The sequence below is a fragment of the Limanda limanda genome, chromosome 4, assembly GCF_963576545.1.
Source record: "Limanda limanda chromosome 4, fLimLim1.1, whole genome shotgun sequence".
NCBI classification, from domain to species: Eukaryota; Metazoa; Chordata; class Actinopteri; order Pleuronectiformes; family Pleuronectidae; genus Limanda; species Limanda limanda.
Window position 1 is genome coordinate 8,631,495 of NC_083639.1, and position 24,764 is coordinate 8,656,258.

At 41.6% G+C, this 24,764-nt stretch overlaps 2 protein-coding genes across 3 annotated transcripts; one reads left to right on the forward strand and one right to left on the reverse strand.

Annotated features, from left to right (window-relative positions):
* The first annotated feature begins 1,375 nt into the window (after positions 1–1,375).
* On the forward strand, positions 1,376–2,827 carry LOC132999521 (protein B4). The gene is made up of 6 exons (XM_061069213.1): positions 1,376–1,469; positions 1,580–1,836; positions 1,915–2,026; positions 2,105–2,178; positions 2,405–2,572; positions 2,726–2,827. The coding sequence occupies exons 1-6, from the start codon at positions 1,376–1,378 to the stop codon at positions 2,825–2,827; spliced, it is 807 nt and encodes a 268-aa protein (XP_060925196.1).
* A 1,308-nt stretch (positions 2,828–4,135) lies between these two features.
* Positions 4,136–18,154, reverse strand: tmcc1b (transmembrane and coiled-coil domain family 1b). Of its 2 annotated transcripts, none has more exons than XM_061069469.1 (8): positions 17,885–18,154; positions 14,124–14,284; positions 11,238–11,281; positions 9,733–10,520; positions 6,583–7,002; positions 5,807–6,291; positions 5,574–5,709; positions 4,136–5,497 (listed from the first exon to the last, which is right to left on the reverse strand). In XM_061069469.1, exons 4-8 carry the CDS (start codon positions 10,333–10,335, stop codon positions 5,183–5,185), a joined length of 1,959 nt encoding a protein of 652 aa, XP_060925452.1. In that variant the 5' UTR covers positions 10,336–10,520; positions 11,238–11,281; positions 14,124–14,284; positions 17,885–18,154; the 3' UTR covers positions 4,136–5,182. The 2 variants fall into 2 exon arrangements, with proteins under 2 accessions (XP_060925452.1, XP_060925453.1); XM_061069470.1 differs by lacking the exon at positions 17,885–18,154 and adding an exon at positions 17,565–17,672.
* Positions 18,155–24,764: the final 6,610 nt, after the last annotated feature.

The window sequence follows — 24,764 nt, forward strand, 5'->3', positions numbered from 1 at the left end:
GTATAAGATAACAGAAGAGACAGAATTTCAGGGTCATTGTGAAATTTGACAACACAAATATGAACTTTTTTCAAATAGAGAGAAATAATTTTCTTGCTTGTAAAGGAAAGGTGGATATACTAGTTTTGACTAGGGCGGAGCTGTCACCTCTGCTAAAGAATCTTCTTATATCCATCTGGTCAATGAATTGGATGATATACCGGTACAATAGCGTTATGAGGGACACTATGACATTTAGTTTTCACTAGCATTAACTGATTATGAACAACAACATTCTATATGCACTGATATTATTGTTTTAAAATACTAGAGATAGATATTAATGCAAAGAATAGAGAGCTGTCGATAGTTATTTCTTACATTTCAAATTTGCTTGTTCACACTCTTGCTCACTGGAGACATTTTCTAACAAAATAGCTAGCTAGCTAGCTTAGTGTTAACATAGCTCATTACAATATTCCCTTTCATTTGCCTCAAGTAAACCTAAATTTAAGCAGGTAACAATCGTTAACAACTACAGATAGCCACATTCTGTAACTACCTGTACTTACAATTTCACTCCGTGCATCATTTACTATGAGCTAAACTCCTTGGCTGTAACCCTGCTGTCTTGATGAGAGACGTTACTTGGCAGAGTGAGAAAGCCAGTGCAGCAGCGATGCAGACTCCCCAAGGTCCTGGTGCCCGGCCTTTTTTGTTAAGTATGATGAGAGGCTATTGGATTGTAATTTGATGTTGGAGAAAACATACAAACCAGAAACGCACTCACTAAAAAAAATCCCAATAATTATTTGGGGGGGCTGAAGAACATTTTAGGGGGGCTTCAGCCCCCCTAAAACAGGCCTAACGACGCCCCTGCCTGATACATACATACATACATACATACATACATACATACATACATACATACATACATACATACATACATACATACATACATACATACATACATACATACATACATACATACATACATACATACATACATACATACATACATACATACATACATACATACATACATACATACATGGATTTATTCATGGTTGGATGAAACCTTATTGATCCCAAACTGGGAAAACTGTGTCTTGATCATGTTAATATTAGAATATTGGTGAAAAACATATAATCACTGAAAGATTCCAGCCCAGGTTGGACGGGGTGTGACGTCAGCACGGTCCCCTGATGGCTGTAATTGACAACCCCTGGTGCATCACACCTGACGTGATGTGATGCAGCTGGTCTCGTTTCACCGGAAGCAGCTGCATAAAGACGGAGACTGCAGCGACAGGAAGCACGTGTCGCGTACTTTTACACTTTGGGGAGTCTGCACCGTGAGTCCTGTTTTTTCTTTTAATATTCTGCTGCTGTTGTGATGCCTCCTAAAAAGCAAGCAGCGGCCTCTGCTGATGCGCCTGCGCCATCCTCCGGCGACGCGCCTGTGGAGGAGGAAGTCGAAGCTAAATCAGGTCTGTGCAGAAACGCCAATGACTAATGAGTTTATGCTGCTGCTGTGTGGCCAGTGTTTGAACCATCCCTCTCTCTTTTTAAATGTATCAACATCTCGCTTGTTCTCTAGATGCTGCAGCGGTGCGTAAACTTACAACTCATCCATCCACATTCATTATGGTGAAAGAGGCGCTCATCGAGCTGGACTCGCGCAAAGGGGTCTCCTCCAAAGCCATACAGAATTACATCAAACAGAAATACCCCTCCGTGGATTTGGTGAGGTTGAAGCACTTTGTGCGCAGAGCCCTGAAGAAGGGGATCGAGACTGGCACGCTGGTGCGTCCTGCCAACTCCAGTGTCGCCACAGGGGCGATGGGTAAATTCAGGGTAAGCTGTAAGTTCATCACCTTCATTAAAACGGGTCAAATTGCGTCATTAACAAGGTTTAATTTGTTATGTTTTAAGATTGCACCCAAATTTAAGCTGACAAAGTCGAAAACTGAGAATACGGATCCTAATGTGCAGAAGGCTCCAAAACCAGCCAAAGATGCAGCCAAGAAGAAATCCCCAAAAGCAGGTGAATAGACTGGTGACATAACCACAGGTGGGTTATTCTTGTAGGTGTGGTTTTTAAATGTCTTGTAAATTCTTACAGGGGCCACAAAAAAGAAAGCTGTCGCCAAAGCACCCGCAAAGGAACCCGTCGAGGAACCTGCCAAGTCAAAGGAGGTGAGATGATCTTTTAATGCTCAATCCGTGGGGGAGAGATGTCAGATTATGTCGTCTATAAATTATATTATGTAGGGTTGTATGTACTGGTCGTCTTTTGATGCCTGAAATTATTCCTGGCACTTTATTTTCAACTTGCTGTGGGTTGCCTGAGCGTAAATGTTCTTTGCTCCTGTTAAATCAGGATTAGTAATGAATTGGGTAACAAATTTATTTTTCATTTCAGGACACCAAACCTCCAAAAAAGTCGAAGGATGAAGATGCTGCTGACACCACAAAGCCTGCTCCAGCAAAGAAGCCAAAGGCTAAAAAAGCTGTCGAGAAGGAGGATGTCAAGGAAGACTCGGATTCAACCAAAACAAAGGCGGTAAAGAACACAAAGGGCGCCAAGGAGGCGAAGGGCACCAAGGAGGCCAAGGAGGCGAAGGGCACCAAGGAGGCCAAGGAGGCGAAGGGCACCAAGGAGGCCAAGGAGGCGAAGGGCACCAAGGAGGCCAAGGAAGCGAAGGGCACCAAGGGCACCAAGGAGGCAAAGGGCACCAAGGAGGCAAAGGCAGTAAAGGTGTCTAAGAGCAAGGCGGCTGAAACGATCAGCGACGCCCCAGCCCCCAGAGTGACCGGGAAACGAGGGAGGAAGGCTGCAGAATAAATTAAAAGCTCTTAACTGATATTTTTTTAATATAGTCTTGAAATAAAATCTTAACTTACTTATCACTTGATCTTTTCTTTCAATGTTGTTTGGGGCCTCGTCAAGTTACAACACACTCTATCAACACTTCGATAGAACTGGTTATCGGTTTCAATAGCTGTATATTTAAATTAAATAAAATGTTAATGTTTACATAATGGAAATAAAATCCTGTTCACCTGCAGTAAACTCACACTTTCATGTCTGTCCACAATTATTTCCTCCCAGGCCTGTGTGGGCTCACACCGAAATTCACTGACCTGAGCCTAACTGTGCCTTCTGGGTTTTCACCATTCTGCTTGTTGGTTGGTTTCTCAGCAGGGCACACAAATTACTGAGCAAATTTCCATGAAACTCGGTAGGAGGGAACATCTCCGGGAACAATACATGGATCTTGATGAAGAAGCAGGCATGTTTAAGGATTTTATGTACGAGTGTGTACGAGGGACTGTTGGGCCTCGGCTGAGGAATGCACTCTACATGCCAATCTAGCTGACGATGATTTAGCCACTTATGTTTTCCTTAGTCTAATGCCCTCATTAAATGGTGTGGATTAAATAGAAACCTCTGTCAGTACACCTCACAATTCAGCAGAACCACAAATGATTTTTGAATCAATAACTCCAAACACATTTAGCTATAGTAGTACCTTATAGACCTCCAGGTGTTAGTGTGTGTATTTTTGTAACTGGTTTGCGAGGATGATGTATAAAATTGCGCTTGTTATTTTTTTTCTTGTGCTACTCTCATGACCTTAAGTCCCATTTAGGCTCTATTAAGATTAAGATACATTTATTTGTCCCAAACACATGCACAGACATGCACAAGCACACTCATGCAAGGAGGGACATTTAACCTCTGCTTTTAACCCATCTGGTGCAGGACACACAGAGCAGTGGGCAGCCATGTACGGGGAGCAGATGTTAGGGGAGTAAGGTGCCTTGCTCAGGGGCACTAGACAGGGTAGGGAGAATCCTCTTGGATTTTTGGACAGATCAATCCAGGTTCGTCTTTTTGTTGTTTCTCCGTGGAGTCGAACCAGAGACAAACCAGAGACCTTTTCTGCCCATAGTCCAAGTTTCTGCCACTTTCTGCCACTAGTCCACCGCCTCTCCCTTCATGCTTGCAAGTTTTTGGGATATGTGAGTGTGGGGAAGATTTTAATGCAACAACTCTTAAATACAGCACACTGCATATATATGGCTGATATGTGTCCCTGTTTGTTTGTATTGTACTGTGCCGCTTCAAGAAATTGCAGACAAACACAAGTTATACTTTCAAAATCACCTTTTGAAACAGCAAATTTATTTGTTAAAAAATAAAAAAATCAACTAAAAAGTATTACTATTTCATTGTCACTAACAGAAACAGTACGGAAGCACTGATTCGTTGAGCACTTAAACCGCTCTTCAAGTATGTAATTCAGTTCATAGGTTATTCTTCTGCAGTGGAAACGCCTCCAGGAAAGTAGGATCCGGTCGCCCTGGGGGGCAGGGCCGCAACTCCAACAGGTTGATAGTCATTTCCTGGTTGTGGCAGAACCAGTGTTATTGACTTCACACATCCATGAAGATACAAGTCAAGAAAGCACTACTATTTGATCCAGTGAAGTCTGAGCAACCGATTCTTCAGAGTGAATTGAGCACGAAGGGGAAGAGTTGGTCACACAAGCTAAAATTTTGAAAGACTGAGTAGTAGAGGAAAGAAAGGGCAGAGTAAAAAAAAAAACCAGAATGGCAAGACCAGAAGAGAGAGAACTTACAAAAAGAAAATGTGGACAACTAACTTAGCAGAACACTGTCATATCATTAGAGTTAAAAGAAATTTAAAAAGCCATTGATCAGCTGTCTTAAAAATAGCAGTGACTTCAAAACAATACCCATTAAAAATCGGCTCGAAATTAGTAAAACTCTGAATTACAATTTCTTCTTTGGAGAAACGATGCAAAGTTTTCCACATGTAAACAAATTCACTGAGAAGAGAGAAATCAAGTGTGCAGTCCTCTCAGCCCCTCCTTCAACTCCGACCCATTCATCCTTCCAGTATGCGCCAGTGTCACAACTGCTCCACAAAGTCAATTCCAAACATCCAACCATTCCTCCCGTTATCCTGTTTTATTCTTCTCAAAAAAACTCCTCGAAAAAAGTGACAAAGTGACAAACCTCTGATGCAATCCTGCTCGGTGTTTTGAGAGTTTGCAGGATGAGAAGAAGAAAAGGTAGGACGATTGAGATTCAACTCCCTGTATGGGTCAGCGTGCACATCAGCCCCAAACCCTCTGTCCCTTCATCATATAAATAAGCCTGCCCCAGCCGGTCATCTGGGGTGCAGGAGAAAGCGATGCAGATACTCTGAGATGGCGTCCCAGTGCCTCCAGAGGACGGCGAGGAGGATCACGAGGAGCAGCGTAGAGAGCATGCGGCTTCGAGTTTTCATTAAGGGGACGACACAGTTCGCCACAGTGGACACAAACACCAAAAGGACCGCCATGACCGTGAGCAGCACATTGATTAGTTTCCCAAGAAGATTCTGCGCTGTGCCGTTCTCCAGACCCTCCAGCTGCACCACCTGCTGCTGTTGCTGCTGCAGCTCCATCTTGGAGATGCGCGTCTGACATGCCTCCAGCGCCTCCTGCAGGTCAGAGGCAAAACCGTCAGTGAAATGGCCGGGATGATAAACACATTGCATTAATTCTGGCGAGGCTTACCTGAATGTCCCTCACTCTTTCATAAGATTGATAAGCAATCTTCTCCTCCATGCTGGCGAGTTCCTGTTTCAAGTTCAGAATTTCATTCTGGTGCAGCTCTGTTAGGTCATTGAGTTGCTCTTCTAAACGCTCACACCTGCAAAGTAATTAAAACAACAGCACATCATGAACAGAACATTTTCATCTACCGCACAGACCTACTTTACTACATTAAACAGGATATGATATGCTACCTGTATCGTTCCTCTTGCAGGGCCTCCATGATCATCGTATTGTCCCGCTGATAGTGGGCTTTCAAGTTTTCAAATGACTCCTCAAGTCGACCTTGATTGTCCCGAAGTTCTTGAATCTCATGGAGAACAGCATCAAAGCCTGAGGCCTGGCCATGTTCGAGGGTATTGCCCTTGGAGCTGGAGGGGCCTCCAGGGGCTCCAGTCGTGCTATTGGCTCCTGCAGATCCAGACGTAGCGCTCGAGCAGTCGTCGTCGCTGCCATACTTCGGACTGGACTGCAACTGTCCAGTCCCAAGGATCCTTGTTGCCCCAGGACCAACACCTTCATCTCCCTGGGCTTCATCAATAGAGTCCTTCAGGCCTGCAATGTTGTCGGCGCTGCCAAACTTGTTACGGATGAGGGAAGCGATTTCTCTTGGCTTGGACACAACAGCTCCGGCTGCAGAATGGGTGGCATGCGAGAAGCTGGACAAGCCGCCGGTAACCTGTAACCAGCGAGAACAAGTCAAGTCTGTACATTACATTTGGTTTAACTGCTGTAAATGGGTGAAATAGGCGGAAAAAGTCCCAGGGCAATATTTTGGATGAAAGCAAATGTCCCAATAGGCTTTATGTCACTAATCTACTGATCAGGACTATCTGATTGTTGTTGTTGAATCAATATTCAGCTGACAGTATTCAGGTCTTACAATGTAACCTTTTGTCAGTAAAATGACATAAATCATTTTCTATAATGCTATGAGAGTGGATTTTGTCAGCAAAGAATTAAAACACACCTTGGCGCCGACGTCTTTCAGCCCTTGGTGCATGTCTCGGAAAACATCTTTGGGCTGCCGAGGGATGCCGTTGTGCTCCACCTCTCGGAGCTTCCGGTGATAGTGCTCCAGCTTCCTCTGCAGTTGCTGGATGGTCTGAGCGGACTTTTGGTTCTTCTTCTCAAACACCTGTTTGATGCGGGCACTCTGTTGTCTGTCTGCGTTGTTGGCGAGTTTCAGGTATTCGGCCACGTTGTCATCACGCGCCGTTTGTTCAATCTTGATTTGTTCTGTGAGCTTGAGGATCTTCTGTTGTAGTTGCGCGATGGCCTGCTTAGTTCGCTGGGGGTCTGGGGTGCTGTCAACTACATCGTAACCGTCTGCGCCGTAGGGGAGGGCGTTGGGCGACACAGCAGGGCCCGATCCATCATAACGATCCAGCTGTTGAAATAAATAAAGAGAACAATAGATCACGAATGTGGAAATAATGCCTACATGTATTATAAGTTCATAATAATGAATAAACTCATGTCATCAATCTCCTTTTATGAAAACTTAATGTCAGTATTTGACATTAACACCTTATTAACAACTCAATTGAAACAGTTTGGATACTGTGAGGTAATGCTCTGATTAAAGACTGTTCCCTGTTCATTTTCAATGGTAATTTTCTAGAAAGTATCAAATGTCATCTTATTATACTTAACTTGTATATAACTACACATTCACAACAGTAGATGGTGCAGGTAAAGCAGAAGTTCCCTATGGTCAGTTCAGCTAGTTAGTTAACTTGAATTCTAATGAAGCTATGCCATAGATTAAAATGTTCCCCTCAGGGGGATGTTTCTTACAAAGTCCAGGTCAATCCACTTGATGGATTGACCTGGACTTTGTGTGAGGCCCACACTGAGAAGAAAGGTAATTATTAAACTTTGGTCATTAACAGAAAATGAATTGACCAAACCATAAGAGAGACCAGCGCCATACTGTAATGTGCAGTGGAGTAGGAAGTAATGTTGTCTGATTGAGTACAAAAGGGGGAGATTACAGCTGTGACAGGATATGGAATAATGAAACAACTGGGTTCTCCAATCTGGAGATTTAGGGTTTGAAGCATCTTGGGGGAACAAGTATCAGTGACAAGCTGTGACTTGTGATCAGGTTGGTGTGGTTTTCATTTCCCCTCAGTTTTCTTTGTAATTATTTACAACAGCATCAATGCCACAGTACTTCATTTTTCACCATCCGAGCCCTCGATCAGCAGTTTCTGGGCGTTTGTTTTTGGCTTCTGTTAAAGTTATATTCACTGTGGGTCCAATGTTCACTGCAATATAAAGTCCTGCACCTCAACAGAAACAGCTGGAAGTACAGGGAACTCTAAATCAATTGTTTTGGATATAATAGTGATTGAATTTATTCTACAAAAGCAAAAGTGTATTTATTTTTATTTATCTGGTAAAACATAAACAGAGGTGGAGTCAGCGTGTTAGGAATAGCAGAAACTAAATTAATATCTTTTGAGTGGCCCACAGGTTTTTGCAGTTTAGGGGGAAAGGTCAAGCGGACAGCAATCAGACAATTAATGCTCTGAGATGACTTCTCTGTACCAATTGGAAGCTGTCTACCTTAGCATCAGCTGTTGATGGATCTCAGCTGAGAAGTGCAAATTACAAATTAACAGGTCAAAAGGTTTTACAAGATTAGCGACAGTGCAGTGTTTGCAACTTGCTTATAATACCTGTTAATCAAACTTAATTCCAGACACCGCGGAGAGGTCAGTATTTATGACGTCTACTTCTTCATGTTTGATCATTCCAGATATTCTCTTGTTATGCAGCTAGTATCTGACCTTTTAAATTTGACTGATAACATTCAATATACTGTTTACAGATTCATATGAACAGTCAGAGACAAACAACAACAAAAAACAGGACACAAGTTTTAGATCGCTTATCCTTGCAAACCTTATCTGACCTGAAGTACACTCAGACAGCCAAAGCTAAAATTAGAAAGGCTTAAAGCTCATAGTGACAACCACTCAAAGGCAATCTCTGACCTACCACTGCTTACAGTTTATTTCCCTAGTCACAGGTTCATCCTGGAACATCTGAACTAAAAACAGCCTTTTAACCCCGTAATACACTAAGTTTCGGTTTTTATTCTCTATCTTTGCAGTGAATTTCATCATTCAATATTTCAGGTATTTCCCAATTACTTTGTTTTTGATCATTCAAATCCTATTGTATCACTACCCTTCTAATGCACAACATGGTTCAAAATGCAAAAGTGTTTATTACTACATTTTTTAAATAAATGTATTTGATCATTTAATATTGTAAGTATTCATTAAATATCTTATTTTTGATTACCACAAATCCTTATTTTCCTTTTTCCTTTCTTACTTTATAAACAAACTTAAATTCTGTATTTCTAAACAACTTTTACACTCATGGGTCAGAATGACCCATACAGTATTAACTTCTGAACACCTACTATTCATTTCACACAGCTGCTTTTGCACATCTGATGCATGCAAGTCTTATTTTAAAATCCATAACTATTGAGGAAGATAATCATGTACAATTCTAACTAGCTGTTAGCTTACTAGCTCATACACTGGCTAGTTAACCATCGGTAGATCAACAAAATAAAACTCGAAATCTAACACATACTTATAGACTGATCGATATGTATTTGAAGAACTGCGTTTGATTTTTTTTTATCCAGAGTGTTAGTATGTCTGGTCGCAATCAAGACTTACGGTTGACATGTTCATAATGATGGTGTATGAGGAACAGGATGAGGAAGATGAGGAGGCAATTTTTGGTCTTGATTTAAGTCTGAAATCTCTGATGCTGAGAACCTACACTATGTTCCTCAGGATCAAGCAGGAGTTGTCGGTGTTAGAATCCACCTCTCCTATATGAAGAAGGCTCCTTTGATCATCAAAAAGGTCAACTTGTGTTGAGTTATGTTATCTATTTTTACTATTTACTCATATTTTGTAGCCAGCAACATTTTGTAGCCAACACAATTAAATAAAACCGTCTATATGCAGATCAGGCCTAAATGAAAAGAGTAGTGATTGTTGTTGTAGCTCTATTTATAACACTGAAATCACCCGGTGAGTCATTGGCATCAAGAATGGAATTTTTCCTCTGAAGAACTCACCTTGTCAGGCTCCTCGGTGGAGTGGTAACCAGAAGTCAGCAGCATGTCAGCTAAACTTGGGCTGCTCGGTGTGTCTGTGGTGGAGGAGGAGCGTGGGCGTCCAGCCTGCAGCAGGGCCTCGTGGGTGCTGCGCCTGTGGATCTGGGGGCTCCCTTTTTGGGGAGCATCCCCCACACCCCCACCTTTGCTGCGGCGGCTCTGCAGGCTGGTGCCTCGCTTCATCATGGGTGGAGCACTTCGGATCTGCAGCAGAACACGGCTCAGAGCTGCAGGAGGGGCGGAAGCGGCAGGGTTGTCAGAATCCACAGGGAGGGCCGAGGACGCCGGAGCATCCCCTAGTTCTGACACTACATCGGTGGGCTCAGAAGGAGGGGCGCCTGCGCAGGACAGGGCGGAGTCATGTGGGGAAACGGAGGAGCGTCGGCGCTGTGGCTGGAAGAAGTGCTTGAGGCCATGGCCCAACGCTCCCATGTTCTCCAGGGCATTATGGGTGATTTTGGACAAGCCGTGCTCCGACTCCGACGCCCTCCTGCCCACCTCCAGCTCCGCTCGGCCTCCTGTGTCCGGCTCATCTGGACTCTGTTCACTACTACCCTGATCCATCAGAGACCTCCAGTTTCACAGTGAAGTTCTACTTGGGGGTGCAGGGAATAGCTGCACCCCGATGACACCGCCCACCCCCCCCCCTGCTGAGAGGCTGGTTGAAAGCCGGGAAGCAGAGGGGATGGTGCTCAGTTGGGCCTTTTGAGTGGACATGCATCTGTGGCTTGGCTCAATGTCATGCTTGTCTAACACAAAAGGAAAATAAAATGGATTATGACATGCAGCAGTGAGAGATGAACGAAAAAAAACAGCAGCAGCAGAATATAAACAAACACAAAGCAACTTAAACTGGGTTGGCACAGACGTGACCACTTTTTCAGCACAATATGACATGTTTCTTGATAATTCTTAATACCCATTTTAGCAGATGGCATGTCTGATAGTGCCAACCCAGTGCTGCAAAAAACAAAATATACAAAATATACAAGCTTTTGAGAACAGTTTCTGAAATGTTGAAATCTGAATACCTTTGGCGTTTTGGGAAATCTCATTTCATTGATTTATTCTGAGCTCAGTTACACAAAAGCTCTCAAGATGGTTGAATAACTACATTTCAGAAAGTATGTATCATGAAGATGAACAGAATAAACATAACTGAGTGCTTACATGATGCTAACAAAAAGAGTGTGAAAACTGTAAATGAAATTCTAAATGGAAAGGGATTGTTGTGTCATTCTCATCTGATTAAGATCCAGAGCCTTCACCTCTTTGCATTTCATTTCATAACAAGGATCACTTCTGTACTGTAAAAAAACCATTCCGAGTCTTTACCTCACTAAAGACAGCTAATTCATAGAAAAGTTCTTTTAGTTAACCAATGTGTAATGAGACGGTGAGAAAGAAAGAAAGAAAGAAGGAAAGACAGAGAGAAAGAAAGAAAGAGAAGGAGGTGAAGAGCTTACCATCAGCCCAGCCTTTCCTCTTCTGACTCACAACTCAGGATCGACTAAATGAAGCGGAAACATAAACAAAAAACATCACCCAGACATTTACAGACCTGAACACGCCATCAACTGAGCATAACTTGTAATAATGGGTATGTAAAAGGAATCCTGCATCAAGTGAGACTTAAAAGCTTCTAAACATGCTGACGTTAAGAAACTGGAGCTTTGTTTAAAAACATGAGAGCCAGCAGTAAGTGGTACATTCCTGGAAACTATAAAAGCACAAATAATGCTTACATGACATTACACTGTTTAAGTAATGAAATCAGTTGTTTAAAGAAAGAGACATGACAGAACATGGCTCAAACTTTGGATCAACGCATCTGACCGTTTTTTTCATTTATGATGATTTCTCACATGAATAAATGTACATCAGCATGAAAATAGCTCACAGTACCTAGCGTGAAAAACCCAAATTGAAGACACAGATGTTATTTTGGCTAAAATGTATTATTTTGCATGAATGAATTTTAGGGCCACTTAAAAGAAAGAAAAATCTGAAATTCAAGGAATAAGGTCCTAATTTTACTAGTATAAAGTTATATTATGTATTAAAGTTGTAGTGTTAGGCTATATAGCAGTATCAGAATGTTTGGTAGTGCTATATAGCGATGCTATTGTTGGTAACATCTTTGTGATTTTCACAGAGGTTTCATAGTTACTCAAGAGACAGTGAGATTGGTTCAAGACTTTGGATCTTAAAACATTTTATTAGGACTTTTCTTATTAAATATGACTTTATTCTTGTAATATTTTGACCCTATTCTAAAAATAATCCTCAATATAGCCAAAATACTCAAGTTTGAACCCAGTTGCATGGTTATTGATACAATCTTTGTTTAATAAGATATACAAAAATGAAACTGAAAGCTTTAACACCAGTGTTCAAGCACAGGGATTTCTCATTCCAGTGACATCTAGAGCTCCACTGGTTCTGCTGTGTCTCTGCACGCTTCACTCACATGGAATCAAACCACAAACATTGACTTTACACTAATTTGCAGCAGCAGTAAAGCATAAATTGGAAGGTTTTTGGAAGGAAGGATTTTGTTTGCACAGTATGTGTCCTAAATTACATACTTGCATATTGTTAAACCTCAATTACACTTATTATTACTAAGCAGAAATAACTAACTCTACAAATTTTGCAGAACAGTATCAATTGGAAAGTTCCTTAAAAGTAATGACTAGAATAAAACAATTTCTGATTTACTCTCCCTTTAATGTCAAAGCACCCACATAGTCTATTTTACGAGACCTAAGTTGGACGTGTTACATGTTTTCCTGAAGCCTAGATAAAATATCCAAAGCACAAAGAGATGGACCTGACAGACAGACGTAAAAAAGACTGCAGGATTCAGCAGAGCAACTAAACCTCACTTAACAAGCCGGCAGCAGAGTCTCTCAACACAAACACAATGAACTGCTCCATTAGTGACACATAGTGAGTCAGTGCTGGTCCTGCTGTTTGAAAGCCTTTAGTTAAAGTGTAGTTGGTAGGACAGCAGGCCTCCTCTGTGGAGTCGCTGTGGGTGCAGACTGTGCTCTCAGGTCAACTCCACTGTCAGACAAGGAAAGGACAGGGATTTTTTTCTTCTCTTGTCGTTTTTTTCATTCTCTGCTCATAAAAAAACAGTTTAAAGCCACAACCCCCACTTAGTGGCATAAATAATGACATAATAATATGGCATTTATCATAATAATACTCAATCTCCACTGATATTCATTTCTTTATCACAATTTGATTTTGAGCCACGTTGCCTACCCCTATGCGATTGGGTAATCATGCTATGTACTACATAACAGAACAGACCAACATTTAGGAAATTGATTGGTTTTATGTTATGTGTAAAAATATTTTTAAAAGTATAATTGCTTCCACTAGATGTCTAAACAATATTATTTAGTATTTTTTGTGGGGATTTCTTGTCTTGACAGTTGAGCTGATTTGAGAGCAGAGCCTGCACTGGAACGGATCCCACATGTGGAGGCCTGGAGGCCGCCTAATAGTACCCTTACAATTTTTCTGCTGATCAACATGATTGTACAAAGAATACCTAATTTTAAGTAGATTTATCCATGTTTAAATCGATGTTTTAGCATCCACCTGCTACTATTGCTTGTTCATTCACCAGCATCAATATATTTATTGACACATTAGCGCAAGCCATGATGTAATTACATTGAAAATATGATTACATAACTAAGCTTCATCTACTGGGGCCTCTCATAGAAAAAATAATTGCTCACTAACCACATTTCCTGATTATGAATCACTGATTATGTCTACACAGTCAACGCAGTGCTTTGTAAGCTCCAGATAAGGCAAAGGAACAAAGGTTGTGCAGAGACATCCAACCACATCCTTTAACTATAACGAAGGACAGTGGTGTCTGACTCCTCCAGGCTGAGGGCAAAGTGTTCTCTCGCAAGTGGGTCAGGCAACATTCGCCTATCACTCTCTGTACATGCAGCGTGTTTCAAGGTCACGCAATCTTCTGAGTGTTGTGCATGTCTACGGGCATTCGGGCTTTTGCGTGTTTTCAAGACACGTTGCTACAGCACAGGTCGGTTTATATTAAACCTGTACTCCTACATTGTTCTAAAGCAGTCATGAGTTTGTGACTTTTATTTGTCTCTTGCATATGAAAATGTAAGGGAAACTGTATTTATTATTTATGTGATTTAAATTGATAATTATAATAGTAGCCTATATACTGTAACATATATAGAGTAATGTCAATAATATTGTTCAGCCTCAATATGATCAAGTAAAATTAAGCTAAGTGAATTACGATAAAGGGATGCTAAACACAGCAAGAATACTTCTTCAGACAAACATACCTCTGTATGTGGTCATCAGCAGATGAGGGTGGGTCTATTAACACAGGAAAGGGTTTAGTAATCCAAGCAGGTTCCCTCCACCACGCTCTCTGGGTAATTCTAATGAGATAGCTGTCAAACTTTAGTCAGCTGTTTCCAAGGACATTTAGGAAAATCACATGCTGCAAAGAAAAAAAACAGAAAAAAGATAAAGTTGAGGGGGCAATGCAGATATTTTCTTGGCATTTGACAATTTTTTCAAACCTAAATAATCACAATAGCTTGTATTAGTTTGTGTCGCACATTTCAAGGTACCAGAGGCTGCTTTACAGAGTGAATAAAAAAGAAAATGAAACTATCAAATAAATAAATGAAAATAAAACAAATCACAGACAATAAGCATAAGCGTAGGAGGGTAGACAAAGTATTCTAGATATGGTGACACCATCAATGTTAGCGCGACCAATGCTGAATGTTAAAGGCACCCTGAGGAGTTTTTACCCACTGGTGACAAAGTCAAGCAATGTCTGTGTGGACCCTGGGCAGACGAGCTGTTGCACATGTGACAGCATACGGGGCCGAAATGCATGAAAGAATAAAAGCACGTGTTCTGACGAGCAAGACATTATTTGAAAAGAGAAGTCCACTCTCTTCAACCCTCCTTACAGCAGCAGGATGACGCTGATTGCAGAACAGCAAACAGACAAACAGACAAACAGAGTGAAGTGTGTTGAAAACAAACCAGTGATATTAGGAGTTAACTCCACAGGGTACCTTAAAGGTGAGATAAGTTAAAGAACCACATCAGTAGGGTTTGCTCTCGACTTAATTGAATGTGTTCATGTAACATGGTATTAAACATCAACCCTACATTCAGATGAAAGAAGTTACACAGTCTACATGAACAAAGCACATTGATCAAACACACATTTAGGTTCAATGACAAGGGAAGTGATGACAAAACAACAAACAAGCTCACGCAAGTCTGAGGGTTCATAAATTAATTGGAAAAATGAAATGTGCTGTAATACTTTACAGCACAGGCCCCCAAGGACTGTTAGTTTAATTAATTGTCTAATGTTAATTAATGCTGCCAAATAGCATCCCCCCCCCCCCCTCTCCTGAGGATATATGCAGGACATAATCTCACACAGCCAAAATGGAATGAAATGGTTCAGTGTGATGATGTAACAACAGTTGGTTAACACAATAAAAGACAGTAGAAATAGTTTAACACAAAGACTCAGCATATTCCTGCACTTCCTGCATATGACAGCCACCATCCTATTCCAAGAACTGCTGTTGTTGCAGATAAGGTTCCTTATTGTTGAGGCAAGTAAGTAAAGGAAATGCAAAGATCTCTCTGTCCACATGCATGTTATATATGTTATCGAGATGTCTCAGTGTGTGACAGGTGCAGCTAGTGTCTCCACCCGTGGTGTAGCTGTTCCAACACGACAGGCAGACCCTGTGATAAAGCACGTTACACATCCTCGTCAGTGTTCATGAGTTAAGTTGTGTTACTGCAAACAGTCTGAACCCGAGCAGCTTAACGTCAGCTCCAGATAAGAGGAGGATGACATTAGCTCGCCGGCTAGCTTCCGTAGGCCCGGTCTGTCACACACACAACAGTGAGACATATCTGCTGAAAGTGTCAATGTAGTTTATCTCTAAGTGGCAGGTTGTCGCGGATCGTCGTGTTAAATGACGTGAGGATGAACCGCTGGGCTCAGTTTGATGGTTTCTCTGCCCCCCCAGCTGCTAGCACGACAGGCTAAGGCGGTGCACCGGAGGGCGTTCGTTTCACCTCGCGGGGCACACCGGTGCCGCTGAGCGGAGCGAGGTTACACTGCCGCCGCGTTTCTCTCTATTTTCTATAAGTGTCTCATATTGATTGTACAGACCCACAATGGACTCCAGATCCTCCAAAGCCGCAGACAGCAGCCCGATCTTCGTGTTTACAGTGCGCTGTTTGAATACCCGCCCCCAGGTGAGGGGGGGGCACACCTGAAGCGAGGGAAACGCCGAGCTGGAACAACCATTACTGTACAATCTAAACACACATTCCCTTATTGCCACCTTGTTTACTGATCACGATTCTCAAAGAAGCAAACACTAGGCTGATGAATGGCAGTCCTTGTTTCACTAATCCACTGTGCTGCCAGGCTGTGGGACAGATCACCTAAACAAATCACCTTAGATTCACTGTAGCTGATGGTTCACACATCCATTAAGCTCACTGGCTACTACCAATAGATTGGAACTTATGAATCCACCACGTAATGTGATGTACATCAATAATAAGTATCTACGCCTGTTTAAAACAAATATTGATAAGCTTTATTACTGTATAGACTTTTTACATACTGTAACTCCTAACTGTATACACTATATTTTGCATGTCTCAATATTGCTACTGTATTGGTCTGTATATATTTCTAGTTTTGGCTGAAGCGACTGTAACGGATCCCATTTCCCTCCCGGGGATCAATTTAGTATTTGCCAGTTAAATTAAAAAGTAATAGACCAGACTCATGAGAGCAATTACTGGGATTTTGGTTGCTGTACTATTTTTGGGTCGCCATTACTTCCTGTTGCCTTTTTTCAGCATAAAACTGTGTGCATCCTAATCTGAATTTTGAATCTTCATAACCAAATTTCACACACACATTATTGACAGAGCCATGAAATAATGTGGCATCCTTTTGTCGTAACTGGTTCTACAGATATTACATTTTACCAACTTCCTTGAAACCCGTCCTGCTGCCTGATGGTCTGAGAAACATCCCATCCATTGCAGTTTTTAAAACCAAATTGAAATCCTTGGAATAATCCATTTACAAGGTCATGCTGTTATTCTACACTGTTCTATCTACTAAATTGTATTGATTTTCTCCCTCAACTTATTTTTAAATTCTTGTACAGATTTCAGTTTTATTTCCTTTCCATCACTTTACCTCTTTTATTGTGTTTTCTTGAAAATGTGTTGTAAACTACGCTTCCTGATTCTCAACTGGTTTCTTTTAAACGTGTCTCTGTATTGTCCCTGTTCAGGACTTTTAATCTTCCCCTGTGTGTGTACATTATAGATGAAACTCTCCTCACAGGTATGAGAGGCTCAATGTGAGAGTTCAGATTGGAGATGTGTTGCTGACCGTCTGCCACACACCACCAGACTTTAATCACACCTCAGGAGGCTTTTGTGTCAGGGTGGTGTTGTGCTACAGCTGCTCCAGGGCAGGTTTGCACCAGACATCTCTCCTCTCTCTATAGGTAACATCATCCTGCGCTTCCTGGCGACGAGCTGCTCCCAGAACGTATTGTAACTCATTTAGCATGTCTTGGTTTGACCACTGAGGGATAATTAAATATGTACTTGTCAGACCTGGGTGTTGTCTCTGAAGTGAAACGCTTATTATACACAGCAGTGGCAATAAATGAAAAAAAAGAAGCATCACTCACATGTAAATACACTTAACGTCGCCCACCCAGGCTGTCCAGACGATCAAAACAGGCGCTTACTCGCCATCCGTGCACTCAGACTGTCAGTTAGCATTCCGGCTAGCCTCCCAAGCTAATCAAAAAAAAACAAAAAAAAGCACATCTCCTCAGCCACGGTTGGCTCCAGGCGACCGGGGCACCGCGGCACAACCGTACAGCCCCCCCCCCTCCACAGACCGTGATCCCCGCCCGGGCCGAGCGACGTGTGGCCCCGCGAAGATTCATTCAAGGAGCCGCTCGCCGAGGGACGGTGTGCGAGTGTTGAGCCAGCGTGAACTTACATGGGCGCTGAGAGGATTGTGTTGATGACCGTTCATTTCTCCCGACGGCGGAACACTCCCACGGTGACGTCAGATAGCGTGCTCGACGTCAGAGCAGCTGAGCGGCGCCCGGACACCTCACCGGTCCGGTCCCGGTGTTTGCGAACAGGGTGTTCCTTCCTCCGCGGCTGTTCGCCCTGTGGAGGCTGCGTGGGATCCGGTGATGGTCCGTGGATCGTGTAAAGTGTCGTAAAATGTCGTATTGTGTGGGGAAAGTGTCCCATGTGAATAATGTGTCAACAATAAAATAATGTTTGGTGGATGAGACTTTCATAAGTGGATGAGACTTTCATAAAAAAAACAGCAAGTGTTTTAGACGAACGGACGCTTATTGGCTGGGGAGATGTCACGTGAGAGGAGGAGATGCGCGAAAGACGCATGCGCACGATCCAGATTCATGTGCATCCTAATAGTAACTTATGAATCTATATTAATTCATGTGACAGAATGTTTGTAGTTTTCTACCACTTATGATGCTGATATCCATTTTTTCTTTTCAACAAATGTCCACCAACAACCAGAGCAAATTCCAGGCAGGTGTAAAACTACTGCAATAAATCATTCTGATTCTAACTGTTATTTTACCTTTTAAAGTAAACTGAACCAAACTATTCCAACACAAGTGCACTACACTGATTATTTAACACCTACCCCTGTCACAAAGATTAAATTATCGTACATTAGGGTTAGATGCTGCTGGGATCATGTTTGCAGTTATTTGAGGGTTTAAGCCTTAAACCCTCAGATAACTGCTTTAAGGGAAGTTACAGTCCACAATAAAAAACAGTTTTTACTGATTACGTATTTGACACTCAATACTTTTAGTAGAGCGCTTTAATGCAACCGAACCGTCCGGAATTTTACTCCAGGCATTGTGGACAAGGTGTTGGAAATAAATTGGGCTGAAATCATTAATGCACTATAGTGGATTTAAACAAAAAGACATGATTCGCTAATATCAGAATTAAATAGTAGATTAACAAAACAAAAATGTAGACCTCTATTGTTGCATTTCAACCCCTGGACTAAGAACCGGAATTGTTTACAAGGGCCCAAATTCAGCTTTTAAGAAATAATTGATACCCCTACAAAAATAAAATAAAAAAAAACCTGCATATACATTTTTATTTTACTTGCAGTGTGAAGTCACTCTTGGGCTCAAGGAAATTGTAATAGGCTCTTGTTGTGGTTTTATGTCGGAGGGCACCAAATTTGGAGATTTGGAGTGTTTGAGTCACAGCCCTGAATGTCTTTAATTGAAAATAAGTCAGACACAAAATAAATATACAAACACACATTCAGGCAATGGTTGTGTATCTCAAGTTGCCTTTTATTTCTGCTTGAGAAAATATACATTTCGAATCTCTCTTGCTAAATGCATGACAAGATCTTTAAGTTGCTAGCCCTGTAACCATATAGCGATCGATTTCCATCAGGTAGGAAAGGATCCTTGGAGAGTGTTTGTTCCAGTTTTACTAGCCAAATCTATGAGGTTCCTCAAAATGTGTGAGTCAGTGATGCTCCTTGGAGTCATCAGCAGACTATTTAGTTTTTGGTGGTCTCTGGTGAGGAGGGAAATAGTAATATTGAGGCATGGCATAGTGCACAGGCGGCTGTCCTTGCGGATCAAATGGAGCTGGGTTTGTATGAGGCGTGGTTGCAGGATCAAGAAATACAGGTATTGGAGTTTGCTGAGGCACATAATATTGCATATAAGGGTGTGGAGCATAAAAAGGCTTTTGATCAGCAGGCTTTAGGGTGGTGGCTGCAGCGGTGGTAGGAGCAGCAGTTGGAGATGGAGTAGTTGGTCTTTGAGGGGGATACCTTGGAGGAGGATACAACACAGGGACCTGGTAGATCTGAGGATGCAGAGGTAGTGGTTTTGGCTGCTGGATCACAGGTTTGGGATTTGGAAGAGTTTGGTGCTGGCCTACTTGAGACTCTGGGAGTTTAGGGTATGGCAGGAAGTGATACTGAGGTGGCAGTGGGAACTGAGGCAGCTGTGGATCAGGCTTCCAATCATATTGAGAATGTGGCATCTGAGTTAACTCAGTCTCAGGAGTAGCAGCAGGGTTTTTATTAGGAGTAGACTGTGTTGGTGGAACAGGTGTGGGAAAGAAGTTATACGGAGGCCACTTTGGGTACTGTGCAGGACCTGAGGGAAACTGCAGCCACTGGGGTGGTGGAGCCACTGTACTCGGGGTAGGAGCAGGGGTGTGTGCTGGAGGAGTGGGCACAGGAAACACTGGGTAGTGTGGATACATAGAAAACTGAGGGTACTGAGGGAACTGATGGAACTGCAAAACCGGACTACTGTCACTAGGGGGTGAGGTTGTTGATGTGGTTGGTTTAATTTCAGGTAATGAGGGGCATGTGACTAAGAGCTCAACGTCCATCAAGAGAAGAGAAAGGAAATACTCCTTATCCTGCAAGTAAAGAAACTGGGTAAATCGAAAGCATGCATAGATCTCAGTGTTTCACCACAATGGCATGCACAATACCTTGTTCTCTATGCACAGTCCTCTGTTGTAGGGTGCAGTGAGTGTCAATCCTCCAGCTAATGAGTCAACAGCAATTCCACAACTGCCACAGACTGAGGGCAGATACACCCATGAACCAGAAACTGCAACAGCATTAATATTAGATTAGAAAACTGACCAAAGCTATTCTGGAAATCAAGAAAACAGCAATATGTAAAGTCACTTACCTTTTACTTTGAGGTCATTTGCTGCAATACCCCCAAACTTCACCACCATTCCAGTTGGGAAGCAGGAGACAGAAGGTGGTGGTAGCACAGCAGGGCAAGACATGGCCATGGGTTTCCCCCATAAATGCAGTGGTAGTACATAGTCACCCCCCTATGATATAAAAAAAAGAAAGAAAAAAGAGATTAAAAAAAGGTTGAGCATGCAAGAATTTTACGTCACCTTTCTTAAAACTAAGGTAATTTCGAATGTCACTTTGGCATTTAACTCAAAAACAGTCCTCTTTTAAAACCACATTAAAATCTGATGGATAAATCAAGACCCATTAATTATTCAGTGAAATATGTTAATTTTAGTTAAAGAAAGTGATCAAAATAAAAATTCTGGATCTGCTCCTAAACTCGATGGAGTCTTTCAGGACCAAAGTCCCCTCCTTTTACCAAGTTTCGTGGAAATTTGTTTTGTAGTTTTTGACAAACCAACAAACAAACATACAAGGATGACAACATAAAATACTAACAAAAGTTGATTTAATGACGGAGTGCGCTCAGTGTTATGATAAAAGTCTAGAGATACCATCAGTTTACCATACAGATGATTACAAATGATTTTAAAAGACCAAATTAGTTACTATGACACAAGAAATTAACCTCACCTGTTTGGTGACATGGCAGCCCTGGTAGGGTGCAGCAAAAGCCACATCCCTGCGGGACCTCTTCACAGAGGAGCCACAGCTGGAGGGCATTCGAGACATAGGGGTAAGATGTCCCCCACCTGTTTGTCATTAGAACCATGTTTAAAAGGAGACAATATCTTGTTTTCCAGCATTGAAAAACAATCTAATTTGAAACGTACCACTATTCACAAGAACGTGAGGAGCTCCTCTCCGTTTGACCTTCAGAATCATCAAGTTGTCACTGCATTGTACTGATGGATCCAGATGCTTGAGTTTTGCAGCCATCAAACTGTGCGACACTGGAAACACAAGCACAAACTCAATGTGTTGATGGCTCTAACAGGTAGGTCTGTCATTATAAACTACAACATTTAACCAAATTTATTCTCCGACTCTGAACCGATATTTTATCAAGCTTTCAAAAGCTACCGGCCACTCATGTTGCTGTAGACCAATATTTTGACACATGTCCTGTATAGGACCGTACACATCAAGTCTCATTAATTGTTTTGACTGACCAACAAAATGAAGATCTCATAGCAATTCTGACTCATGTTATGATCCATACAAAGTTGTATTGGTATCCAGGTTTCATCTAACCAATCTTAAGCTGTGGGTTGGAGTAGTAGTAACTGACTGTACATTGCCCATTCCCAGTAAAAAGTCATTCTCAAATGTTCACTTGAACTGTATTAACCAGAAACTGGTAGATTTCAACCAGCCATGTTTGAAAAAACATATAATGGTCAGAAGTAACAAATATCAATAAGTACTGTAGTTGTTTCTCAAATAGATTCATCACAAAAAAGGGTTAAGATTAGAGTTTTAATAAACAATCAGCATTCTTATTATCTTAACCAAAGCTGGATTTGACCTTTGACCTCAGAATGTTACTCTGGTGAGACAGAACTAAAACTGTAAAGATGCTTGCTGGGATCAGTGCTACTAAAAAAAACATTCTTCAAGCTATTTGATTTATAAAAAGCAGTGAATGTAACTTTGAATGATTCAATATGGGATTTTTTTTTTTTCTCCTTTCAAGTCTGAAAAGATGCACTAAAATTTAATCACATAATTTCAAATATAGATGTTGGGATATTTACCACAGAGTTTCTTCAATAATATTACTTATACATTTCTTAAGCCTTAAACGCATTTCAGACCTTATTGACATTAGGAGACATTTTCTCATCAGTCATTAGTCAGTTTCCTTGAGTCGTGTTATTGTGAGACAGATGATATGTAACTTACCAGGAGCCAACTTTTCATCACCCCCTTTATCAGACATGAAGGTGAGGGATCCGTATCGAGTTGGGAGTGCAGATCCATGTTGTCCATCATCAGACACCACACTCCTGAAGTGAAGTCTGCCTTGTAACACAGGCAAAGCTCCTGAATCAACAGCTTGTCCATTCAAACCATTCAAAGACACTAGAGTCACTGTCACTATGAAGAACAGCATATCGTTTCTAAAAGGCATCCCACCTCTGATGATGAGTGCACTTTACGCATGTGCTGTGTGTAAAACTGTTGATAAGCTTATCACTAAGGGGGTTACTGTGTGGATCTGCCTCAAATAAATGCTTTTCCCCGAGGCTGCTTAATTGACGAGCCAATCACAGGCAGCCAGGTGTGAGGAGCTGAGGAGAAGCAGGTGACGATCCATCTTGGACTCATGACACATGAAGGAGAAGTGGAAGGAAGAGGGAAACTGAAGAGTAGCTTTATTTCAACATGTTCTGTCATCTAACCAAATGGATCCTGCTTTACAATAACTTGGCTGAGAGCCTCAATCTCAATTTATATTTAATGCAACTACATATAGGGTAAGTTCATATTGAAAAAACATATAATGGTCAGAAGTAACAAATATCAATAAGTACTGTAGTTGTTTCTCAAATAGATTCATCACAAAAAAGGGTTAAGATTAGAGTTTTAATAAACAATCAGCATTCTTATTATCTTAACCAAAGCTGGATTTGACCTTTGACCTCAGAATGTTACTCTGGTGAGACAGAACTAAAACTGTAAAGATGCTTGCTGGGATCAGTGCTACTAAAAAAAACATTCTTCAAGCTATTTGATTTATAAAAAGCAGTGAATGTAACTTTGAATGATTCAAAAAGTTGCTTTATTTACAATAAAGTGAAAACATCCAATCATATTGCAGTGGTAGCTTAACATATAAATACTAACCTAACTTTTAACAGTTACAAAACAAATATGATGCAGGCCAGATGTTGACTCAGATAATGGAAAAAATGTGTTATGTCCCGCATAACATTGGCATATAGAAACACACATTATACAACTCGCATTATGAGATGGTCATATTATCAAGTATTTCCTGCCATTTCCATCCATTTAAATGTTTTAAAGCATGTTACATATAAATTGTATCAGAAGATCCAATGAAGGTCAAAGCCTTATCTTTTACAAAACATACATATCTTGTAAACTCAAGGGATACATTTGCATACCACTCTAAGCGTGTTTGTGCTGAATATTTGAAGCATACTTCAGTGCACATGCTCCATTTCTTGCAGAAGCAATATTTTCTAGAGTGATTATGTCTTTTTGGGAAGCTGAGATGATTTAAAATATGAAGGACTGGTGATCCAAAGGGCTTTAAATATCCACTAGGATTAAGGGGGGTCTGTTTTTTAGAAAGGTACTCTAATATTGTTATTTTTTCTATAATTACCTGAGACTAAGAATTGTTGTGTTTTTGTTACATTCGAATGAGCCCTTTATATCCACATGGGGAGCCGGTGCCCTTCCATGGAGTCCGCCATCTTCCACCACCATGTCTCTACAGTAGCTTGGAATGGACAAAACAAACACTGGCTCGAGGGATAGCCTTCCACATATTGAGGTTACCTGAAGGCAACCGTAGGTTATCCTGACCTATATGCTTTGAAGAGGTGAGGGATGCTCAGTTGGTTGCAATCTGCAACCTCACCACTAGAAGCCACTTAAATCTAGACACTGAACCTTCAAATTTAGAGGTCTGTGATATCAATAGACGCGTCATTCTGATGCATCACTGCTGACAGCTGTGAATTAAACTCTCCTCCCTTATATACAGGGGTTTGGGACCCGATGCTTCCACTATAAACAACTGTGGCACTGGGTGACAGTATTTGCTCACTGACTTGGAAATGATCAAGTGACGCAGAAATAGACTCTGTATCTAACAACCACCCATAGCGAACATAAGTTAGAGGGAAAGTTGTTGTGTCTCCATGATTGGCTTCAGTCAAAGAGGTAGGTGTTGAGAACAGGTGTCCTGCATGATGTTCATGGTGAAGGGCATTGTGAATGCTGCGCCTGAGGTTGATAGGAGACGGGGGCCGCATGTCAAATTCTATCAGTGAAAGAATACATTGATGTTCCCCTACTTTTTGCCACCGTAGTGTAGGCTGAGAGTCTGAGCTGCTATTGTGAACTGCATCAGGCG

Excerpts from the sequence above, each read along its gene's own strand:
- LOC132999521 (XM_061069213.1), top strand. The coding sequence starts at position 1,376 with ATGCCTCCTAAAAAGCAAGCAGCGGCCTCTGCTGATGCGCCTGCGCCA. Across the intron at positions 2,027-2,104 it reads GAAGAAATCCCCAAAAGCAG|GGGCCACAAAAAAGAAAGCT; the intron begins GTGAATAGACTG and ends AAATTCTTACAG. Across the intron at positions 2,573-2,725 it reads ACACAAAGGGCGCCAAGGAG|GCAAAGGCAGTAAAGGTGTC; the intron begins GCGAAGGGCACC and ends GGCACCAAGGAG.
- tmcc1b (XM_061069469.1), bottom strand. The coding sequence starts at position 10,335 with ATGGATCAGGGTAGTAGTGAACAGAGTCCAGATGAGCCGGACACAGGA. Across the intron at positions 7,003-9,732 it reads CCACCGAGGAGCCTGACAAG|CTGGATCGTTATGATGGATC; the intron begins GTGAGTTCTTCA and ends TTATTTCAACAG. Across the intron at positions 6,292-6,582 it reads TGAAAGACGTCGGCGCCAAG|GTTACCGGCGGCTTGTCCAG; the intron begins GTGTGTTTTAAT and ends CGCTGGTTACAG.